The sequence below is a fragment of the Ranitomeya variabilis genome, chromosome 4, assembly GCF_051348905.1.
Source record: "Ranitomeya variabilis isolate aRanVar5 chromosome 4, aRanVar5.hap1, whole genome shotgun sequence".
Lineage (NCBI taxonomy): Eukaryota > Metazoa > Chordata > Amphibia > Anura > Dendrobatidae > Ranitomeya > Ranitomeya variabilis.
The window spans coordinates 202,998,642-203,020,394 of record NC_135235.1 but is presented as its reverse complement, the minus strand read 5'-3'; the positions used below and the strand labels follow the sequence as shown (position 1 = coordinate 203,020,394).

The 21,753-nt window shown below is 47.0% G+C and overlaps 1 protein-coding gene across 2 annotated transcripts in view; it reads right to left on the bottom strand.

Annotated features, from left to right (window-relative positions):
* AP2A1 (adaptor related protein complex 2 subunit alpha 1) overlaps nt 1-21,753 on the bottom strand; it is a 75,876-nt gene that overhangs the window by 18,196 nt on the left and 35,927 nt on the right. For both annotated transcript variants that reach the window (XM_077259678.1, XM_077259679.1), the window contains exons 9-15: nt 20,045-20,213; nt 9,223-9,360; nt 8,770-8,952; nt 8,521-8,618; nt 8,086-8,317; nt 7,813-7,977; nt 7,555-7,712 (exon numbers count right to left, since the gene is read on the bottom strand). In XM_077259678.1, the coding sequence (XP_077115793.1) occupies nt 7,555-7,712; nt 7,813-7,977; nt 8,086-8,317; nt 8,521-8,618; nt 8,770-8,952; nt 9,223-9,360; nt 20,045-20,213 (1,143 nt within the window). The remainder of the gene's footprint in view (nt 1-7,554; nt 7,713-7,812; nt 7,978-8,085; nt 8,318-8,520; nt 8,619-8,769; nt 8,953-9,222; nt 9,361-20,044; nt 20,214-21,753) is intronic.

The window sequence follows — 21,753 nt, the reverse complement described above, 5'->3', positions numbered from 1 at the left end:
GAAAGTCGAAGAGGAAGAAGCGGGGAAAAAAAAAAAGAATGGGAAAGGCGAGGAGGAGGATGCAACCAAAAAGGAGAGAAAAAAATTAAATGCATTTGTTAGAGAAAAGCGTTAGTCCCATCATTAATAGACCACAAGAATTAAATGGGGAAGGGGGCAACTGGAAGAGACCTTTATTCTAAACTGGTTGCACTGGGAAGGTAAGACACAAAAATATCACTTATTAATACAGAAACCTTAACATTCCGGAATGGTGCAAATCAATAGTCCAGACCCGGACCATGGTGCTCGCCCGGAATCTGTGGCCACTGATAGAAGGCGATTCACAGGGTGGCCGGGTCCTGGAAATCAACTCGCACCAACCAAGCAAGGTATAAAGGGGTTGTCCATTCCACAACCACAACTTATCACCTATCCAGAGGATACATGACAAGTTTCTGATTGATGGGGACCACGCCAATCATGGGAGTAGTAGTCCGCACTTAAATTTCAATTATGCATTTATGAAAAAAAAAATCAGCCCTTACTCTGAAGGCTGGGCGGCATCCGCCAACAAAGACGAGGGACTCTCAGACGCCGGCTCCAAGTCACTGTACACCATCCAATCACAGCAAGACAAGACACAGACAAGAAACAATCCCACCAGCAGCAAGACAGAGGGGGGAAACACAAAGACCAAGGAAAAATAAGACAGGAAACGGACAGGGCGGCAGCATACACACAGCAATGTTAGCGGGAGACGGGACCAGGGAAGATCCATCCACATGGGGTCCGTGAGCAGACAATGCAGCGCCGCCTTACAGCACAAAGCCGTACCACCGAGAACAGTCACATCTTGTATTTTGAGGATATTTTCTTCTACCTCTTTTTGCATTGAATGTTAAGGAATTTGTCAGGTTTTTGCCACCTAATCAGAGCAGCATATTGTAGAGACAGAGGCACTGATTCCAGCGATGTGTCACTTACTGGGCTGCTTGCTGTCATTTTGATAAGTATTTTCTCAGCTGAAGATCATTTCTAGAGGACTAGTAAACCTGCTGTCATGTAGTTCAACCACCCCCCACCCCACTGATTGGCCACTTGCTGGTTATACAAAGCTCAGCAGTCAGATCTGCAGTGATGACAGCATGCAATCCAATAAGTGACATCACTGGAATCAGGGTCTCAGCCCCTACATCATGCTGCGCTCAGAATAAGTGGCAAAAACCTTGTGACAAATCTGCTTTAATAAGGATGGCCTATCCTTAAAGGGGTTGTACCAAGTTTGGAAGTTATGGCATAACTCTCCATGGCATGGACGATAACTATCTGATCGCTGGGGGTCCTCTCCAGCACTTCTGATACCCGGACGTGAGAGCAGCGGTTGATCGTCTGTATCTCCACTCCATTCATTCTTAGTGCGCCAGAGGCCAGCATAATGCTGCGCTTGGCTATCTCCTGCGGTCCCATACTGAGTAACTTACGTGTTGCCTCATCTATAATATCAGATTGATGGGGGTCTTTCAACCAGTACCCACAATCGATGTGCTATGGTCTCATTGCTTACTACTAGGCACAGCTACATACATTTTGTAGCGGCCGAGCTGCTCAATCTCATTAACCCCTTCATGACCCAGCCTATTTTGACCTTAATGACCTGGCCGTTTTTTGCAATTCTGACCAGTGTCCTTTTATGAGGTAATAACTCAGGAACGCTTCAACGAATCCTAGCGGTTCGGAGACTGTTTTTTCGTGACATATGGGGCTTCACGTTAGTGGTAAATTTAGGTCGATAATTTTTGTGTTTACTTGTGAAAAAAATGGAAATTTGGCTAAAATTTTGAAAATTTCGCAATTTTCACATTTTGAATTTTTATTCTGTTAAACGAGTGTGTTATGTGACACAAAATAGTTAATAAATAACATTTCCCACATGTCTACTTTACATCAGCACAATTTTGGAAACAAAAATTTTTTTTGCTAGGAAGTTATAAGGGTTAAAATTTGACCAGCGATTTCTCATTTTTGCAGCAAAATTTACAAAACCATTTTTTTTAGGGACCACCTCACATTTGAAGTCAGTTTGAGGGGTCTATATGGCTGAAAATACCCAAAAGTGACACCATTCTCAAAATGGTGCTCAAAACCACATTCAAGAAGTTTATTAACCCTTCAGGTGCTTCACAGCAGCAGAAGCAACATGGAAGGAAAAAATGAACATTTCACTTTTTAGTCACAAAAATGATCTTTTAGCAACAATTTTTTTATTTTCCCAAGGGTAAAAGGAGAAACTGGACCCCAAACATTATTGTACAATTTGTCCTGAGTACGCCGATACCCCACATGTCGGGGTGAACCACTGTTTGGGCGCACGACAAGGCTCGGAAGGGAAGGAGCGTCATTTGACTTTTTCAATGAAAAATTGGCTCCAATCTTTAGCGGACACCATGTCGTGTTTGGAGAGCCCCCGTGTGCCTAAATATTGGAGCTCCCCCACAAGTGACCCCATTTTGGAAACTAGACCCCCAAGGAACTTATCTAGACGCATAGTGAGCACTTTGAACCCCCAAGTGCTTCACAAATTGATCCGTAATAATAAAAAAGTACTATTTTTCTTCCACAAAAAAATTATTTTCGCCTCAATTCGTTAATTTCCACAAGGGCAACAGGATAAAATGGATCCTAAAATGTGTTGGGCAATTTCTCCTGAGTACACCGATACCTCACATGTGGGGGTAAACCACTGTTTGGGCGCACGGCAGGGCTCGGAAGGGAAGGAGCGCTATTTGACTTTTTGAATGAAAAATTAGCTCCAATCGTTAGCGGACACCATGTCGTGTTTGGAGAGCCCCTGTGTGACTAAACATTGGAGCTCCCCCACAAGTGACCCAATTTTGGAAACTAGACTTCCCATGGAACTAATCTAGATGTGCGGTGACCACTTAAAACCCCCAAGTGCTTCACAGAAGTTTATAACGCAGAGCCATGAAAATAAAAAAAATCATTTTTCTTTCCTCAAAAATTATTTTTTAGCCCGCAATTTTTTATTTTTACAAGAGTAACAGGAGAAATTGGACCCCAAAAGTTGTTGTCCAGTTTGTCCTGAGTTTTCCGATACCCCATATGTGGGGGGGAACCAGTGTTTGGGCACACGTCGGGGCTCGGAAAGGAAGTAGTAGCGTTTTGGAATGCAGACTTTGATGGAATGGTCTGCGGGCGTCACGTTCCGTTTGCAGAGCCCCTGATGTGCCTAAACAGTAGAAACCCCCCACAAGTGACCCCGTTTTGGAAACCAGACCCCCCCAAGGAACTTATCTACATATGTTGTGAGCACTTTAAACCCCCAAGTGCTTCACAGAAGTTTACAACGCAGAGCCATGAAAAAAAAAAAATCATTTTTCTTTCCTCAAAAATGATTTTTAGCAAGCAATTTTTTATTTTCACAAGGGTAACAGGAGAAATTGGACCCCAATAATTGTTGCCCAGTTTGTACTGAGTATTCTGGTACCCCATAGGTGGGGGTAAACCACTGTTTGGGCACACGTCGGGGCTCGGAAGGGAAGTAGTGACGTTTTGAAATGCAGACTTTGATGGAATGGTCTGCGGGCGTCACGTTGCATTTGCAGAGCCCCTGATGTGCCTAAACAGTAGAAACCCCCAAGTGACCCTATTTTGGAAACTAGACCCCCAAAGAAACTTATCTAGATATGTGGTGAGCACTTTGAACCCCCAAGTGCTTCACAGAATTTTACAACGCAGAGCCGTGAAAATAAAAAATCATTTTTCTTTCCTCAAAAATGATGTTTTACCAAGCAGTTTTTTTATTTTCACAAGGGTAACAGGAGAAATTGGACCCCAATAGTTGTTGCCCAGTTTGTCCCGAGTATGGTACCCCATATGTGGGGGAAAACCACTGTTTGGGCGCACGTCGGGGCTCGGAAGGGAGGGAGCACCATTTGACTTTTTGAACGTAAGATTGGCTGGAATCAATGGTGGCCCCATGTTTCGTTTGGAGACCCCTGATGTGCCTAAACAGTAGAAACCCCTCAATTCTAACTCCATCACTAACCCCAACACACCCCTAACCCTAATCACAACCCTAACCCCAACACACCCCTAACCACAACCACAACCCTAATCCTAACCCTAATCCCAACCCTAACCACAACCCTAACCCCAACACACCCCTAACCCTAATCTTAACCCTATTTCCAACCCTAGCCCTAATTCCAACCCTAAGGCTATGTGCCCACGTTGCGGATTCGTGAGATTTTTCCGCACCATTTTTGAAAACTCCGCAGGTTAAAGGCACTGCATTTTACCTGCGGATTTACCGCAGATTTCCTGTGTTTTTTGTGCGGATTTCACCTGCGGATTCCTATTGAGGAACAGGTGTAAAACGCTGCGGAATCCGCACAAAGAATTGACATGCTGCGGAAAATACAACGCAGCGTTTCCGCGTGGTATTTTCCGCACCATGGGCACAGCGGATTTGGTTTTCCATAGGTTTACATGGAACTGTAAACCTGATGGAAAACTGCTACGAATCCGCAGCGGCCAATCCGCTGCGGATTCGCAGCCAAATCCACACCGTGTGCACATAGCCTAATTCTAAAGGTATGTGCACACGCTGCGGAAAACGCTGCGGATGCGCAGCGTTTCCACAGCTGCGGGTCCGCAGCAGTTTCCCATGAGTTTACAGTTCAATGTAAACCTATGGGAAACAAAAATCGCTGTGCACATGCTGCGGAAAAACTGCGCTGAGACGCAGCGGTTTACATTCCGCAGCATGTCACTTCTTTCTGCGGATTCCGCAGCGGTTTTACAACTGCAATAGAAAACCACAGTTGTAAAACCGCAGTGAAATCCGCAGAAAAACCGCGGTAAATCCGCGATAAATCGGCAGCGGTTTAGAACTGCGATTTATCAAATCTGCTGTGGAAAAATCCGCAGAGGACCAGAATATGTGTGTACATAGCCTTGCCCTAGCCCTAACCCTAGTTCTAACCCTGACCCTAGTGGAAAAAAAAATATATATATTTTCTGTATTTTATTATTGTCCCTACCTATGGGGTTGATAAGGAGGGGGGGGGGGGTTCATTTACTATTTTTTTTATTTTGATCACTGTGATAAAACCTATCACAGTGATCAAAATGTACCTGGAACGAATCGGCCGGCCACCATTTTGGAAGATGGCGGCGCCCATGTAGAAGACGGACGGACACCGGAAGGCTCGGTAAGTATGATGGGGTGGGGGGGGGAGCACGGGGGGAGGAAGAGGATCGGAGCACGGTTGGATCGGAGCGCGGGGGGGGGATTGGATCGGAGCACGGGGGGAGCGGACCACTGAACGGAAGACTGGGGAGGAGATCGGTGGCGGTGGGGGCCAGATCAGTGTTTCCAGCCATGGCCGATGATATTGCAGCATCGGCCATGGCTGGATTGTAATATTTCACCACTTTTCAGAGGTGAAATATTACAAATTGCTCTGATTGGCTGTTGCACTTTTAACAGCCAATCGGAGCGATCGTAGCCACGTGGGGGCAAAGCCACCCCCCCTGGGCTAAAGTACCAATCCCCCTGTCCCTGCAGATCGGGTGAAATTGGAGTTAACCCTTTCACCCGATCTGCAGGGACGCGATCCCTCCATGACGCCACATAGGTGTCACAGGTCGGATTGGCACCGATTTTCATGACTCCTACATGGCGTCACAGGTCGGGAAGGGGTTAAAGAGCACCGAAACTACACAGTACAGCTGTGAAAAATAGAACCTCATTGCTAGGCAATGTAAAGTCATCACGGTGACCCCTTTAATCATTCTTGCAGTAAAACCATGACTTATTAAACACTGAGAATCATCTACAGTGGGGCAAAAAAGTATTTAGTCATTCAGCAATAGTGCAAGTTCCACCACTTAAAAAGATGAGAGGCGTCTGTAATTTACATCATAGGTAGACCTCAACTATGTGAGACAAACTGAGAAATAAAAATCCAGAAAATCACATTGTCTGTTTTTTTATCATTTTATTTGCATATTATGGTGGAAAATAAGTATTTGGTCAGAAACAAACAATCAAGATTTCTGGCTCTCACAGACCTGTAACTTCTTCTTTAAGAGTCTCCTCTTTCCTCCACTCATTACCTGTAGTAATGGCACCTGTTTAAACTTGTTATCAGTATAAAAAGACACCTGTGCACACCCTCAAACAGTCTAACTCCAAACTCCACTATGGTGAAGACCAAAGAGCTGTCAAAGGACACCAGAAACAAAATTGTAGCCCTGCACCAGGCTGGGAAGACTGAATCTGCAATAGCCAACCAGCTTGGAGTGAAGAAATCAACAGTGGGAGCAATAATTAGAAAATGGAAGACATTCAAGACCACTGATAATCTCCCTCGATCTGGGGCTCCACGCAAAATCCCACCCCGTGGGGTCAGAATGATCACAAGAACGGTGAGCAAAAATCCCAGAACCACGCGGGGGGACCTCGTGAATTAACTGCAGAGAGCTGGGACCAATGTAACAAGGCCTACCATAAGTAACACACTACGCCACCATGGACTCAGATCCTGCAGTGCCAGACGTGTCCCACTGCTTAAGCCAGTACATGTCCGGGCCCGTCTGAAGTTTGCTAGAGAGCATTTGGATGATCCAGAGGAGTTTTGGGAGAATGTCCTATGGTCTGATGAAACCAAACTGGAACTGTTTGGTAGAAACACAACTTGTCGTGTTTGGAGGAAAAAGAATACTGAGTTGCATCCATCAAACACCATACCTACTGTAAAGCATGGTGGTGGAAACATCATGCTTTGGGGCTGTTTCTCTGCAAAGGGGCCAGGACGACTGATCCGGGTACATGAAAGAATGAATGGGGCCATGTATCGTGAGATTTTGAGTGCAAACCTCCTTCCATCAGCAAGGGCATTGAAGATGAAACGTGGCTGGGTCTTTCAACATGACAATGATCCAAAGCACACCGCCAGGGCAACGAAGGAGTGGCTTCGTAAGAAGCATTTCAAGGTCCTGGAGTGGCCTAGCCAGTCTCCAGGTCTCAACCCTATAGAAAACCTTTGGAGGGAGTTGAAAGTCCGTGTTGCCAAGCGAAAAGCCAAAAACATCACTGCTCTAGAGGAGATCTGCATGGAGGAATGGGCCAACATACCAACAACAGTGTGTGCAACCTTGTGAAGACTTACAGAAAACGTTTGACCTCTGTCATTGCCAACAAAGGATATATTACAAAGTATTGAGATGAAATTTTGTTTCTGACCAAATACTTATTTTCCACCATAATATGCAAATAAAATGATAAAAAACACAGACAATGTGATTTTCTGGATTTTTTTTTCTCAGTTTGTCTCCCATAGTTGAGGTCTACCTATGATGTAAATTACAGACGCCTCTCATCTTTTTAAGTGGGGGAACTTGCACTATTGCTGACTGACTAAATACTTTTTTGCCCCACTGTATATTCAAGTCCTGGAAAACTCCAAAATGTAAAAAAAAAAAAAAAAACTCCCAGAAAGGCACAATTATAGTAAATTTCCAAAAACTACAAGCAAGCATCCATACCTGAGAAAGTTATCTTCGGTCCCCGGAGCTAGTGAAGAAGCGGCAGATGGCGAATCTGAAAACACATCCACCAGGAGACTGCCGGCGTTCGGTGCCGCAGATCCCGTAACAGGGGCGGTCCGCAGATTCAGGAGATCCGCAGAGGGAGAAGGAGTAGACTGTAAAAATAAAGATGGCACCAGATATAGAAGATGGTGCTAGTAATCGTGTAAAAACGGCGTCTCAATGCACAAGATGTCCTAATACGCAGCCTCGTACCGCAGTGCTCGGCGTTGCTTCCACTCCGCCATTTATTTCAGAGTTTTGATCCTTTTTTCCTTCTTCTAACTCGTTGACGGCACCAGGTCCCTTCTTCTTCTTAAGTTTGGCCAGGATCGAGGACTCTCTTTCTGGGAAAGGAGGCATCTCTTCCAGGACTGTGGCCTATAAAAAGGGGCAAAAAAAATAAAAAAAAATTGGGAATTGTAATAAGTTACCATAAGACATATGATAATTATGAGCCTCCGCAGTGTTCACTAACCCCCTCCTTACCAGGACATCTGTGCTTGCAATGGAGCTGAGCTTCAGGTACTCTACTGCCCTCTGCTGGAGCTCCACGTCCGCGTTTCGGATCTGACTGTCGGACCGCAACACATCTTGAATCGTGGGTTTGGTTTCCGGGAAGAGGTTGATGAATTTAATGTAGGTGGAGAGTAGAAGGGCTCGGGTCGACACGCTGCACAGGTGAAACTTGGAGTGCAAGAGGTTAAACTGCACCAAAGGACTATGTAGGGGAAATACAAGCAAGGCATTCTTTTCAGCATGGCGACTGTCACATCGGCTTGCACAATTATCTGCCCACACTACACGTCACCGGACCACAAATCTGATTGTCTCTTGACTTGTGGCTTTATAGTTCTTTAATAGTGTTGGAAGCAGAGAGGTGACCTCTATTGAGGCTGGAATATTTAGGAGAAAAATTATTACCTTGACCTAGGATCTCCAGCGATGAGGTTTCCAAATTCTCCAAGGATGTAGCCCCCGACTTTAACCATGTTCTCATGACACGCTGGGGCCTGTAGAGCCTGAAAATTTAGAAATCAGATACTTGATACACAACTCAATTTATAAAGAAAAATAAATAAATAAAACCGGAAAGCACAATAAAACATCTTCTATGAACTTCACCTAATCTAAAAAGCAGATTATACATATTCCCCACAAGAAAAATCTTACCTCGAACACAGTTTTAGCGGCATAGCCCTGCACGTCATCCCGGTTTATGACAATCTGGATGACGCGGTACCAGACCTCTTCGCTGACATAATCCCCGGCAATGCGGATCAGGTTCAGAATAGTGTCCACGTACCAGCTGTAATCCACGGCATACTTCTCAGCCAGGATGGCGACTTTCAACACCTAAATTTGGAGAAAGCGAACGACTGTTTGTGCAGAGCAAAAGGCAACCTATTCAGTAACAGATGATCCAAAACGCGTGTAGTCCCACATTCTGTATCATCCAAGCGAGACAACAATCCATTTATGACCAGAACGGTCCAATGATTGAAAATCTTCACAAGCAGCGGGAACATACATAAACTAGCTACAGTAGCACAAGCTGGCCATTGTCTCTCAAAGGAAATATACACTGAATGTTACCCACAAACCATAAAGGAAAATGCCACTTACAATTTCCTCCCGGATTGAATAATCTGCTGTTTCCAGGTAGCTCAGCATTTCAGACACGATCTGCTTAGCATTTGTACGGTCGCACATGGCGTACAGGAGATCTGCGGCTCGCTGCCGGACGCTGACGTCTCTCTCCGTCTGTAAACAGTAAGCGGGACACATAGAAAGTGATTAATTCGGTCTCCAGTATAAAATCGGCTTTGGTATTTACTGTAAAATCCCGCTCATTGAATACACAGCACGGCACCATGGGATGTCCTAAAGTCCCAACGTTAGAGACGCTACAGAACGTCTCCAAGGGGAGAACATTAGGGGCATCCAGAATAAGGTTTAGGTCTAAGGGTATGTCCACGTTGCAGATTTGCCCTTGTAAAAATCTGCGCAGATTCTGCCTCTCGGCAGAAAATGCAGTTGAAAATCCATGTGGATTTGATGCGGATTTTTGTGCGGATTTGCAAGCTAAAGATATATTATTTAACAAAAAAAAAATTGTGACGTCCTTCCCTAGTCCAAACTCTTTTACATTCTCCATTGAAGACCATAATATCATTAAGTACCATGTTCAAATAGGTTTACACACGTGTGTGTGTGTGTGTGTGTGTGTGTGTGTGTGTGTGTGTGTGTGTGTGTGTGTGTGTGTGTGTGTGTGTGTGTATTATATATATATTTCTAAAACCAAGGACAAAACAGAATTCATCTTTCCCCATCTCACTCGACTCTACCAACAAACCTATCCATTACAGTAAATGGCTGCCCACTCTCCCCAGTCCCACAAGCTCACTGCTTCGGTGTAATTCTTGACTCTGATCTTTCCTTCAAACCACATATCCAAGCCCTTTCCACCTTTTGCCGACTTCAACTCAAAAACATCTCCCGGATCCGTACATTCCTCAACCAAGAATCTTCAAAAACCCTAGTCCATGCCCTCATCATCTCCCGCCTGGACTACTGCAACCTCCCGCTCTGTGGCCTCCCCTCGAACACTAGCACCCCTCCAATTTATTCTAAACTCTGCTGCCCGACTAATCCACCTGTCCCCCCCGCTATTCCCCGGCCTCTCCCCTCTGTCAATCCCTTCACTGGTTCCCCATTACCCAGACACTCCAGTTCAAAACCCTAACATACAAAGCCATCCACAACCTGTCTGCTCCATACATCTGTGACCTAGTCTCCCGGTACTTACCTGCACGCAACCTCCAATCCTCAGAAGATCTCCTTCTCTACTCCCCTCTTATCACAATCGCATACAAGATTTCTCTCGTGCATCCCCCCTACCCTGGAACACTCTACCCCAACATATCAGACTCTCGCCTACCATCAAAACCTTCAAAAACAACCTGAAGACCTACCTCTTCCGACAAGCCTACAACCTGCAGTAACCACCGATCGACCAAACTGCTGCACGACCAGCTCTATCCTCACCTACTGTATCCTCACCCATCCCTTGTAGATTGTGAGCCCTCACGGGTAGGGTCCTCTCCTACTCTACCAGTCGTGACTTGTATTGATTAAGAATATTGTACCTGTTTTTTTATTATGTATACCCCTCCTCACATGTAAAGCGCCATGGAATAAATGGCGCTATAATAAATAATAATTTTTTTTTTTCCAAGCACGACGTTTAGTAATGAAAAGGTGTCAGCCAGAAACCCTCTAACAAAACGGTAAATAATGAGTTAGACACGCACGCACACACGAAATCTGCGTGAAACGCAGTATCTGTTTAATTTTCGAAAACTCTATAAGGGTATGTTCACACGGTCCATAAATGCTGCGGGAAGGATGCTGCGTACATCCGCAGCATCCAACCCGCAGCAGCAAGCTGCTACAGCATAGTGGATGGGATTTGAAGAAATCCCATGTCCACTGTGCGTGCACCAGCATCCGCAGCTTCCCTGCAGAGACGGACATGCGGCACGTCTTTCCAGTCCGCAGCATGTCTATCTTGTGGAGACGCTCAGTCTCCGCAAGATGAACGTTCCCATACAATGTATTGAGCGAGGCGATTCCGCACGGTTCAATGAACACATGCGAAATCACCTGTGTTCAAAAGCCTGGCAGCGCTTTGGACGGAGTGGACATGTGCTGGGTCCAAAGTGCTGCCAGTTTTTGACAGTGGGAACATACCCTTTATAAAAAAAAAAAAAAAAAAATTGCGTGAGCTCCAGCGTGATTTTCTTAACTAGCAGAGGGAAAGCCGACGGCTGATGTTAATATTCTGGCAAGGAGCAAATAGCCATAAAGGCTATTAATATCAGCTCTCAGATGTTTGTTTAGCCTTTACTGGCTAGTTTACAGGGGAACCCCAGAAAAAAATTGACATGGGGTCCCCCTATAAAATCGAACCAGCAAAGGCTAGGCAGACAACTGTGGGCCGATATTAACAGCCTGGGAAGGGGCCATGGATATTGGCAACCCCCCATGCTATAATCATCAGCTCTCAGCCGCCCAAGAAATGGCGCATCTTATAGATGCTCCAATTCTGGCACTTAGCGGTGGCAAGTGGGGTAATATTTGCGGGGTTGATGTCACCTTTGTATTGTCAGGTGACATCAAGACCACGGATTAGTAATGAGGAAGTGTCTAAATGACACCCATCCATTACTAATCCTTTAGTTGTATGGTAAATAAAGACACAGCCAGAATAAAATATTTTATTAATCTTAATTAACCATACTCACAACATCGCCTAATCCCAGAATCCCTCAATCTCCTGCAACAAACTTAAAATAAACCAACACATACTCCCTGTCCGCTGTAGTCCTAAATAACGAGTGTGCCACGACGATCTCCGGTGTAGAACAGTCACATCGTGAAATGTGACCGCTCTACACGGCTCCGGTGATAAAGTTCTGCAGTTCATGCTCTCACTTACTGCACCGCTGCGTGAGAATTTTCTCATGCAGCGGTACCGCAAGTGATAGCACGGACTCCGGTGAACTCTCACGGTGGCGTAGCGATACACTGCGGGAGGATACCTCTTGTCAGTGTATCGCCGGAGCCGTGTAGCGCAGACTATCATGTCCAGAGCCCTCATGTGGAAGGAGCATGGGACATTGGTATAAAACCAAAATTCTCTGGTTTGTACGTCACGAAGTGATAAAACCTGGCCTACCCAGTTGGTGTTTAGACCTATGAATGAGGAAACGTTCAGGATCCATCCAAAGAGTTCCAGGGGGTCTAGATTTATCTGGAGGCTGGACAAGTTGTCCCTCCTTAGTTGGGGCCTTCACTAAGGGATCCTCTAAATAGAGGCTGACCACTAACTCCCCGGCCATGAGAGATGAAGCCCAGCAAGCTGTAGTCAACCCAATTGGAAGAGCTCCGAACTGGAGATGAGGGGGAAAAACTACAGTAACGTGAAGGAACTTCTGATGGGACCTTGCGATGGGGAATGTTCACAGATGACAGAAGTCAACCTCGTTCTAGGATGCACCAGCCAAAAAGGCAGTGATTCCATGCAAAATCTTTGAACACAAAGCTGTTCTTCTGTGGGGCCATGAGAATGTTGTAACAGAATCCAAACAGATGCAAATGACTTGAAAGACATAGGAGGTTGGGCCTCGAAGCAAAGGAAAACAGGGATTTTTGTGTACTCACCGTAAAATCCTTTTCTCTGAGCCAATCATTGGGGGACACAGGACCATGGGTGTTATGCTGCTGCCACTAGGAGGACACCAAGCAAATACAGAAAGAATAGCTCCTCCCCTGCAGTATACACCCTCCTGCTGGCTGTAAGTGAACCAGTTCGGTAACAAAGCAGTAGGAGCTTAACATTTAACAGGATGAACCATGTCAAAACCAAATCAACACAGAAACCAAAGCCAATAGGCTAACAGGGTGGGTGCTGTGTCCCCCAATGATTGGCTCAGAGAAAAGGATTTTACGGTGAGTACACAAAAATCCCTGTTTCTCCTACGCCTCATTGGGGGACACAGGACCATGGGACGTCCTAAAGCTGTCCCTGGGTGGGAAACAATCAACTGCAACTGCTCCTTGTACCCACAAGTTACAGATGCGTCACTGCCGCCTGCAAAATTCGTCTGTCAACGGTCGCATCTGCCGAGGCCTGAGAGTGAATATGGTAATGTTTTGTAAACGTATGCAGGCTGGACCAAGTCGCAGCTTTGCAAACTTAGGCGGCCGAAGCTTGGTGCCAGATGGCCCAAGACCACTGATCGAGTGGAATGAGCCTTAATCCCTGCTGGGACAGAATGACCTCTGACTCGGTAGGACTCCTGAATAGCCGAACGAATCCATTTGGCTATTGTCGCCTTGGAAGCGGAAAACCCTTTCCTTGGTCCTTCCGGGAGCACGAACAGGGGATCTGACCTGCGGAAAGACGCTGTCCGCGAGACGTATCTCCTAAGAGCTCTCACTAAATCCAGTGTGTGAAGGGCCTTCTCGATGCGATGTACTGGTGCCGGACAGAGTGACAGAAAAACAATCTCCTCATTGAGATGAAAAGAGGAGACAACTTTAGGTAGAAAAGACGGGGATGTTCTCAACACCTCCTTATCCTGATGAAAATTCAGGAACGGAACTTTGAGAAGACAAAGCCGCCAGCTCGGAGACTCGTCTAATAGAGGTGAACGCAACTAGGAAAGCAACTTTCCATGAAAGAAAAGACAGGGAAAACTCCTCCAGAGGTTCGAAAAGGAGCCTGTTGCAAAACTCCGAAGACCAGATTAAGGTCCCATGGTTCCAAAGGCATCTTATAGGGGGGCACCCGATGGGAAACTCCCTGAATAAACGTCTTTGACGTGTAATCGGTTGGCAATCCTGTGTTGGAACAGAACAGATTAGGGCTGAAACCTGCCCCTTGAGAGCACTAAGGGCGAGACCCAAGTCCAAACCCGTTTGTAAGAATTCGAAAATGGAAAAATGAAGAGAACATCCTCAGTCATTGCACCATGAGAAGAAGGTCTTCCAGGTGCGATGATAACTACTCTTAGATGAAGGCTTTCTAGCACTGATCATGGTAAATGGGGCCCTGAGACCGCAAGTCTGCGCGATTCGGTAATCGCCAGGGAACATCGGCGACTAGTTGAACGAGTTCCGCATACCACGCCCGGCGTGGCCAATCTGGCGCAATCAGGATTACCAGTACCCTCTCCGCTCTGAACTTCTTGAAGACTCTCGGCAGTAAAGGAAGCGGGGGAAATATGTACGGAAGCTGAAAATGATGCCACGGGAGTACAAGAGCATCTGCCCCGATGGCTGCCAGATCGTGGGACCGAGCTGTGAAGTCGGGAAGTTTGGAATTTAGCCGTGAGGCCATCAGATCCACATCCGGAATTCCCCAACGACAGCAGATCTGGTGGAAGATCTCCAGATGGAGAGACCACTCCCTGGAGTCAATGCCTTGACGACTGAGGAAATCTGCCTCCCAATTGTCCACTCCCGGGATGTGAACTGCAGAAATCACAGAGCAGTTTTCCTTGGCCCATCGGAGGATGTGGCCCACCTCAGTCATAGCTGCCTTGTTACGGGTTCCCCCTTGGCGGTTGATGTATGCCACTGCACTGGCGTTGTCGGACTGAATCCTGATTGGTTGACCCGCCAGGAAGGGAGGGAATGGGAGAAGCGCCAACCTGATTGCCCGAATTTCCAAGATGTTGATTGGAAGACATAATTCCTGGGGGGACCAGCGGCCCTGAGCAATGTGATGAAGGAGCACCGCTCCCCAGCCTAGAAGACTGTCATCTGTTGTCAGAACTAACGAATGTACTGGAAGAAATGACTTCCCTTGATTCAGGGAGGATTTCACTGTCCACCACCTGAGTGACTGTGACTCGCTGGGGAAGGAGGAACCAACGGTCGAGGGAGAACGGGTTCCTGTCCCAAACAGCCAGGAGGGCATGCTGTAGGGGGCGGAGGTGTAATTGAGCAAATGGAACCGTCTCCATAGCTGCTACCATCCTGCCGAGGACTCTCATACTGAAGCGCAGAGAGTGAGTGCGAGGCTGAGAGAGCTTCTGAGCTTCTCGCTGTAAAACCGAGATCTTTCCCGGGGGAAGAAGAACCAACCCCCAGGATGAGTCAAGTATCATTTCTAGAAGGGAAATTCGCTGAGCCAGTACTGGGGAAGTTTTTTTTTTTGTTTTTTTTTTAAGTTCATCTTCCAACCTAGGCGAGAGAGTATCTATTGTGATGTTCACGGCCTCCTCGCAGGTGCGGAAAGAGGGGCCTTTGATGAGGATATCGTCTAGATACTGTAGCACCACCACTCCTCGGGTGTGGAATATGGCCACGGCAGCCGCCATGACCTTGGTGAATACCCTGGGGGCGATGGCGAGGCCAAAGGGCAGAGCAATGAATTGAAAGTGATCTTCCTGAACTGCGAAGCAAAGAAATCTTTGGTGAGAAGGTAAAAATAGGAATCTGGAGGTACGCGTCCTGGATGTCTATAGACGCCAGGAAGTCGCCTTTTTCCATGGAGGCGATGACAGAACGAAGCGATTCCATCCGGAACGTCGCACCCTGACGAACTTGTTCAGTAGTTTTAGGTCCAGTATGGGCCGTACTGTACCGTCCTTCTTTGGAACAATGACGAGGTTTGAATAAAAACCTTGAAACCTTTCGCTTTGAGGGACTGGAATAATGACTCAGTCTTTTCTCAGAGAGCTTATAGCTTGGAAGAACTCTGATGCTTTTGCCCTGGGAGGAGAAGACAGGAAAAAACGGTTTGGAGGACGGGTAAGAAGTCTATCTTGTATCCGGAGGACACTAGGTCGCGGACCCACTCGTCGTGAACGACCGAGAGCCACGCGGCACTGAAGGAAAGCAGGAGGCCGCCTACTTTGAGGGTGCCCCCCGGATACCACAGGGAGTCCTTGTGTGGAAGATCTGCCCATTCTGGAGCCTCTGGATCCCGACTGCCTGGGCCTGCCTCTCCATCAAGGGGAAGGTTTATAAGAGGACTGGGAACCTCTGTCTCCACGTTGTGCCCGTCCGGAACTGGGAGATGTGGAAGTAGAGGACCAGTTTGAGTTGTAACGAAAAAAAAAAAATCGGGACCGAGCCTGTGGTTGCAGGTTCCGAAAGGGCCGAGAGGGTCTCTGTTGTGGAAGAATTTTTTTTTTTACTCTTCCCTCCAGTGGCGTCGGAAATTAGTTGGTCGAGCTTTTCGCCAAAAAAGGCGACCGCTCTGATATGGTAGAGAAGTCAATTACTTTTTGGAAGCAGAATCTGCACGCCAGTCCCTGAGCCATAAGGACCTCCAGATGGTGATGGCGTTTGCTGCTGCTTGAGACGCGCAGTTAGCGGCATCCAGGGACGCGGTCACTACAAAATCTCCAGCCCTGGCTATGTGAGTAGCGAGGTCTGCTATCTCGTGGTGAAGATTGGTATCCAGTACTGCTGAAGACAAGACCTCAGCCCAGTGGGTCATAGCCTTAGCCACCCACTTAGCGGCAAAAGATGGGAAGAGTGCGGCTGCTGAGGCTTCAAAGGATGAACGCGCCATATTGTCCTTCTGACGATCGGTTGGGTTTTTAATCGAGGCACCCTCCGAAGAGGATAAAACAGATTTAGTAGCCAGATGCGATACCGGAGGATCAACCGAGGGAGACTGCGACCAATCCTTTCTTAGATCCTGGGCAAAGGGATATTTTGACTCCATGGGCTTCTGCCCTGTGAATCGTTTATCTGGACGGATCCTGTGAGATTCAACGATTTCCTTAAATTCGGGATGATTGGCGAACACTCTGTGAGCTCGCTTGGTCCTCTTAAAGGACACGGCATGATCCGTTTTGGATAAAGGTTCCTCATCAAGCTTCAAAGCCTTATTCACTGACTCAATTAGAGAGTCGAGAGTCTCCTGATCGTGATGAAATTCTTGATCTAGGGACGTATCAGAATCGTCCTCTGAAACAGGTTCTCTACTAGCTCCGATGGAAGGGGAGCGAGAAATGGAGCTCTCAGAACCCGAATCCCGGTGATGGTCTGGGGATATGGCATGAGTCCTGTTCCTGGAAGAGTGAGAGCTCCTTGGCAAGGTACGACCCCTGGAGTACGAGGGGTTCTGACAATCGGAAGCGTCGTGTGTAATAGTGCCCTGGTTAGAGGAAGGGTCTCGGAACAAGTCTAACGCTTTTGCCAGGGATGCCATAGACCGGGAAAGGGAGGTAGCCCACTCAGGGGACTAGGCTCACTGGGTTCGGTAACAGGTGATTCCTGAACAGTCACCGGTTCACAAGCTGTGCACAATGCAGTATTGTGACCCCGAGGTAATGACACCTTACAAGAGGTACATGCAGCGAAGAACACAGCATGGGTTTTCCCAGACTTTTTGTGAGACTTTGATTGAGACATAGCGTAGCCTTGAGGAGAGCGCTTACTAGCAGGGGAAGGGTTAAGCTATGTTTCTGCAGCTTCCCCAGGTCCTGTGTCCTGAGTCCCCAGGGGAGGCCCGCAGTGTATGCCCAGAAATCGCTAGTCCTGAAGGCTGTGATTCAAAAGGCTGGAGCAGCGCTGCAGCATCAGCCCTGTGGGTGTACCAAGATGGCCGCCGAGATCAGGAAGTGAGAGTGTCTCTCAGGGAACCAGAAGCGCCAGAAAGAGTGGGCGGCAGTAACTGCCGGTGGCGTGGCCAAAACTCCAGCCTGTACGAAGGGGAAAAGCCGGGGGCTAAATTTTAAACCTGCAGTTGCGGCCTTCAGCGCCGCGACCGCTATTAGCACCATCCTTAAGCCACACCTTCATTGAATTGCCGCACTGCGGACCACCCACGGACCCGGGCTTTAAGGTGCGGACCTCACATACCCCGGGGACCAGGACCCCCCCAGCGCCTCGGCCCCCGCAGTGTACTCACGGTAGATGCGGTGGGCCAGTGCTCAATCCACCGTCGCCATGGTCAGGGAGGGGGTGGAGAGCTTCTGACGCCTTGGGTCATCCGCTATAACAGTGGTGATGCAGTGGGGGGCTGCACGGACAACATACATAGTATGTCTGACTATGCACCTAGCTCCAGGAGAGGTAGTTGGAGGGCTACTCCATGTGGTCGCCTGCTATGGAGGGGGGAGATCGGAACGCGAAGGAACCGTCGCCCATAAGGTGAGCTCAGGGCTGGCATCCAACGTTGCAGGAAAGGATACGGGAGGAACACTGCACGTACTTGCCTGTTGATGGTTCGGGGGAGATCGGAACCTAGAAAGGAACCGTCGCCCCCATTCCCTCAGTTAATAATAATAATCTTTATTTTTATATAGCGCTAACATATTCCGCAGCGCTTTACAGTTTTGCACACATTATCATCACTGTCCCCGATGGGGCTCACAATCTAAATTCCCTATCAGTATGTCTTTGGAAAAAATAGAATGTCTTAAGGGAAAAAATAGAATAAAAAGTAAAATACTAAAATAAAAATGGGGTCTGAAAGCAGACCCAAGTGCCTCCTACAGACACTAAGCAAGAACTGGTTCACTTGGAGCCAGCAGGAGGGTGTATACTGCAGGGGAGGAGCTATTCTTTATGTATTACTTAGTGTCCTCCTAGTGGTGGCAGCAGCATAACACCCATGGTCCTGTGTCCCCCAATGAGGCATAGGAGAAAAGTTGATAATATCAAAAAGTTTTCTTTTACATCATTTTTCAACTACTAAATCTTTTTTTAAAATTAAAAACATGAACACTTTGCATTTTTTTCAATTGTAGAAATAGAAAATTTTTGATGACAGTCCCTTTAAAGGGGTATTCCCATCTCCAAGATCCTATCCCAATATGTAGTAGGTCTAATAATAATAATTTTAGCACATACTTCCAATTAGAAATGTAGAACAGTTCTTCTGATTCGCTGTCACTTACCCCATATGCAAAGCATTGCAGTAGCTTAGGTATCCATGGCTATGTCCACTAACAACTGACTGTGACTGAGTGGTCGTAACCATTGATAAATAAGCTACTGCAATGCCCTGTACATGGAGTAAAGGTACCTTCACACGAAACGACGCTGCAGCGATAGCGACAACGATACCGATCGCTGCAGCGTCGCTGTTTGATCGCTAGAGAGCTGTCACACAGACAGCTCTCCAGCGACCAACGATGCCGAGGTCCCCGGGTAACCAGGGTAAACATCGGGTTGCTAAGCGCAGGGCCGCGCTTAGTAACCCGATGTTTACCCTGGTTACCAGCGTAAAAGTAAAAAAAACAAACAGCACATACTTACATGCGTCCCCCAGCGTCTGCTTCCTGACACTGACTGAGCTCCGGCCCTAACAGCAGAGCGGTGACGTCACCGCTGTGCTTTCACTTTCACTTTAGGTGCCGGCGCTCAGTAAGTGTCAGGAAGCAGACGCTGGGGGACGCATGTAAGTATGTGCTGTTTGTTTTTTTTACTTTTACGCTGGTAACCAGGGTAAACATCGGGTTACTAAGCGCGGCCCTGCGCTTGGTAACCTGATGTTTACCCTGGTTACCAGTGTAAAACATCGCTGGGTATCGTTGCTTTTGCTTTCAAACACAACGATACACAGCGATCGGACGACCAAATAAAGTTCTGGACTTTATTCAGCGACCAGCGACATCACAGCAGGATCCTGATCGCTGCTGCGTGTCAAACTAAACGATATCGCTAGCGAGGACGCTGCAACGTCACGGATCGCTAGCGATGTCGTTTCGTGTGAAGGTACCTTAAGTGACTTAGCGAATCAGAAGAACAATACTACATTTCCAAATGAAGTATTTGCTAATATTATTATTACTACACCTACTACATATTGGGATTGGATCTTGGAGATGGAAATACCCTTTTAAGTCTTGAATACATGTTAAATTTTTACATAAAGTCTACAAAACAATACTTCTAACAATTGTTCGTTCACCTTCAGGGCATTAATGACCGTTTCGATGTGCGTCTTCACAGCTTCATGGGAGAATTCGGAGCTGGCCAGCGTGCACATGCTTTCCAGAGCTAAATAACGCAGATTGGTCTCTCGGTGCTGTAGGAATTGACCCAGTTGGTTGCAGGCTCGGACCAAAAGGTTGGGTTCGCTGAAAGGAAAACACAAAATATATTGTTAAATTGCTTGGCGGGCAAAAACAAGGTGTACAATGAGAATGATGTGAGTGAAGGAGAAGTCAAATCACTCCTTTACAGGGAAAACCTAACGTCGCCATAGAAACCAAGATTACGTGAAATGGTACAAAGGACAAGTGTCCAAATTACAAAAAAGTTGGGACGCTGAATGCAATGATTCGAAATCTCTTATGGTCATATTTCATTCACAGCAGGACAGAGAACACAAATCAGAAGGTGAATGTTGGGACATTTTTCCATTTAATTTGAAATAAATAAATAAATAATAACTCCTTTAGAAAGTATCAGCAGCAAAAAATCCCAAAAAAGCTGTGCCTGGGCAGTGTCCACCATTGTGTAGCACCCCTTTTGTTAACAACATTCTGTAAACATCTGAGAAGTGACAATTGCTGGAGTTTCCTGAGAGGAATATTGTTCCATTCTTGTCTGATGTAGGAGTCTGTCCTCGATAACAAGCTGGCCGGCCCCTCTCTCCTCGATAACAAGCTGGCCGGCCCCTCTCTCCTCGATAACAAGCTGGCCGGCCCCTCTCTCCTCGATAACAAGCTGGATGGCCCCTCTCCTCCACAACCAAAGCTGTGGAGTCAGAAAGCCAAACCTCCGACTACTCAATTTTCCCAACTACCGACTCCACAACTCTGTCTCTGCAGCACTGCCTTAATACTGAGAATGTACATAAAGTGCAGCACAGATTCAATTCAACTAAAAGCTGAGATTTTTACATCAGGAATAGAACAGACATTTATAGTACATAAGTAGTTATAGTTTTACTAGATGGTGGCCCGATTCTAACGCATCGGGTATTCTAGAATATGCATGTCCACGTAGTATATTGCCCAGCTACATAGCATATTGCCCAGCGACGTAGTACATTGCCCAGCGACGTAGTACATTGCCCAGCCATGTAGTACATTGCCCAGCCATGTAGTATATTGTCCAGCGACGTAGTACATTGCCCAGCTACGTAGTATATTGCCCAGCCACATAGTACATTGCCCAGCGACGTAGTACATTGCCCAGCTACGTAGTACATTGCCCAGCTACGTAGTACATTGCCCAGCCATGTAGTATATTGCCCAGCCACGTAGTATATTGCCCAGCCACGTAGTATATTGCCCAACCACGCAGTATATTGCCCAGCCACGTAGTATATTGCCCAGCCACGTAGTATATTGCCCAGCCACGTAGTATATTGCCCAGCCACGTAGTATATTGCCCAGTCACGTAGTATATTGCCCAGCCACGTAGTATATTGCCCAGCCACGTAGTATATTGCCCAGTGATGCAGTATATTGCCCAGCCACGTAGTATATTGCCCAGCCACGTAGTATATTGCCCAGCCACGTAGTATATTGCCCTACCACGTAGTATATTGCCCAGCCACGTAGTATATTGCCCAGCCACGTAGTATATTGCCCAGTCACGTAGTATATTGCCCAGTCACGTAGTATATTGCCCTGCCACGTAGCGTATTGCCCAGCTACCTAGTATACA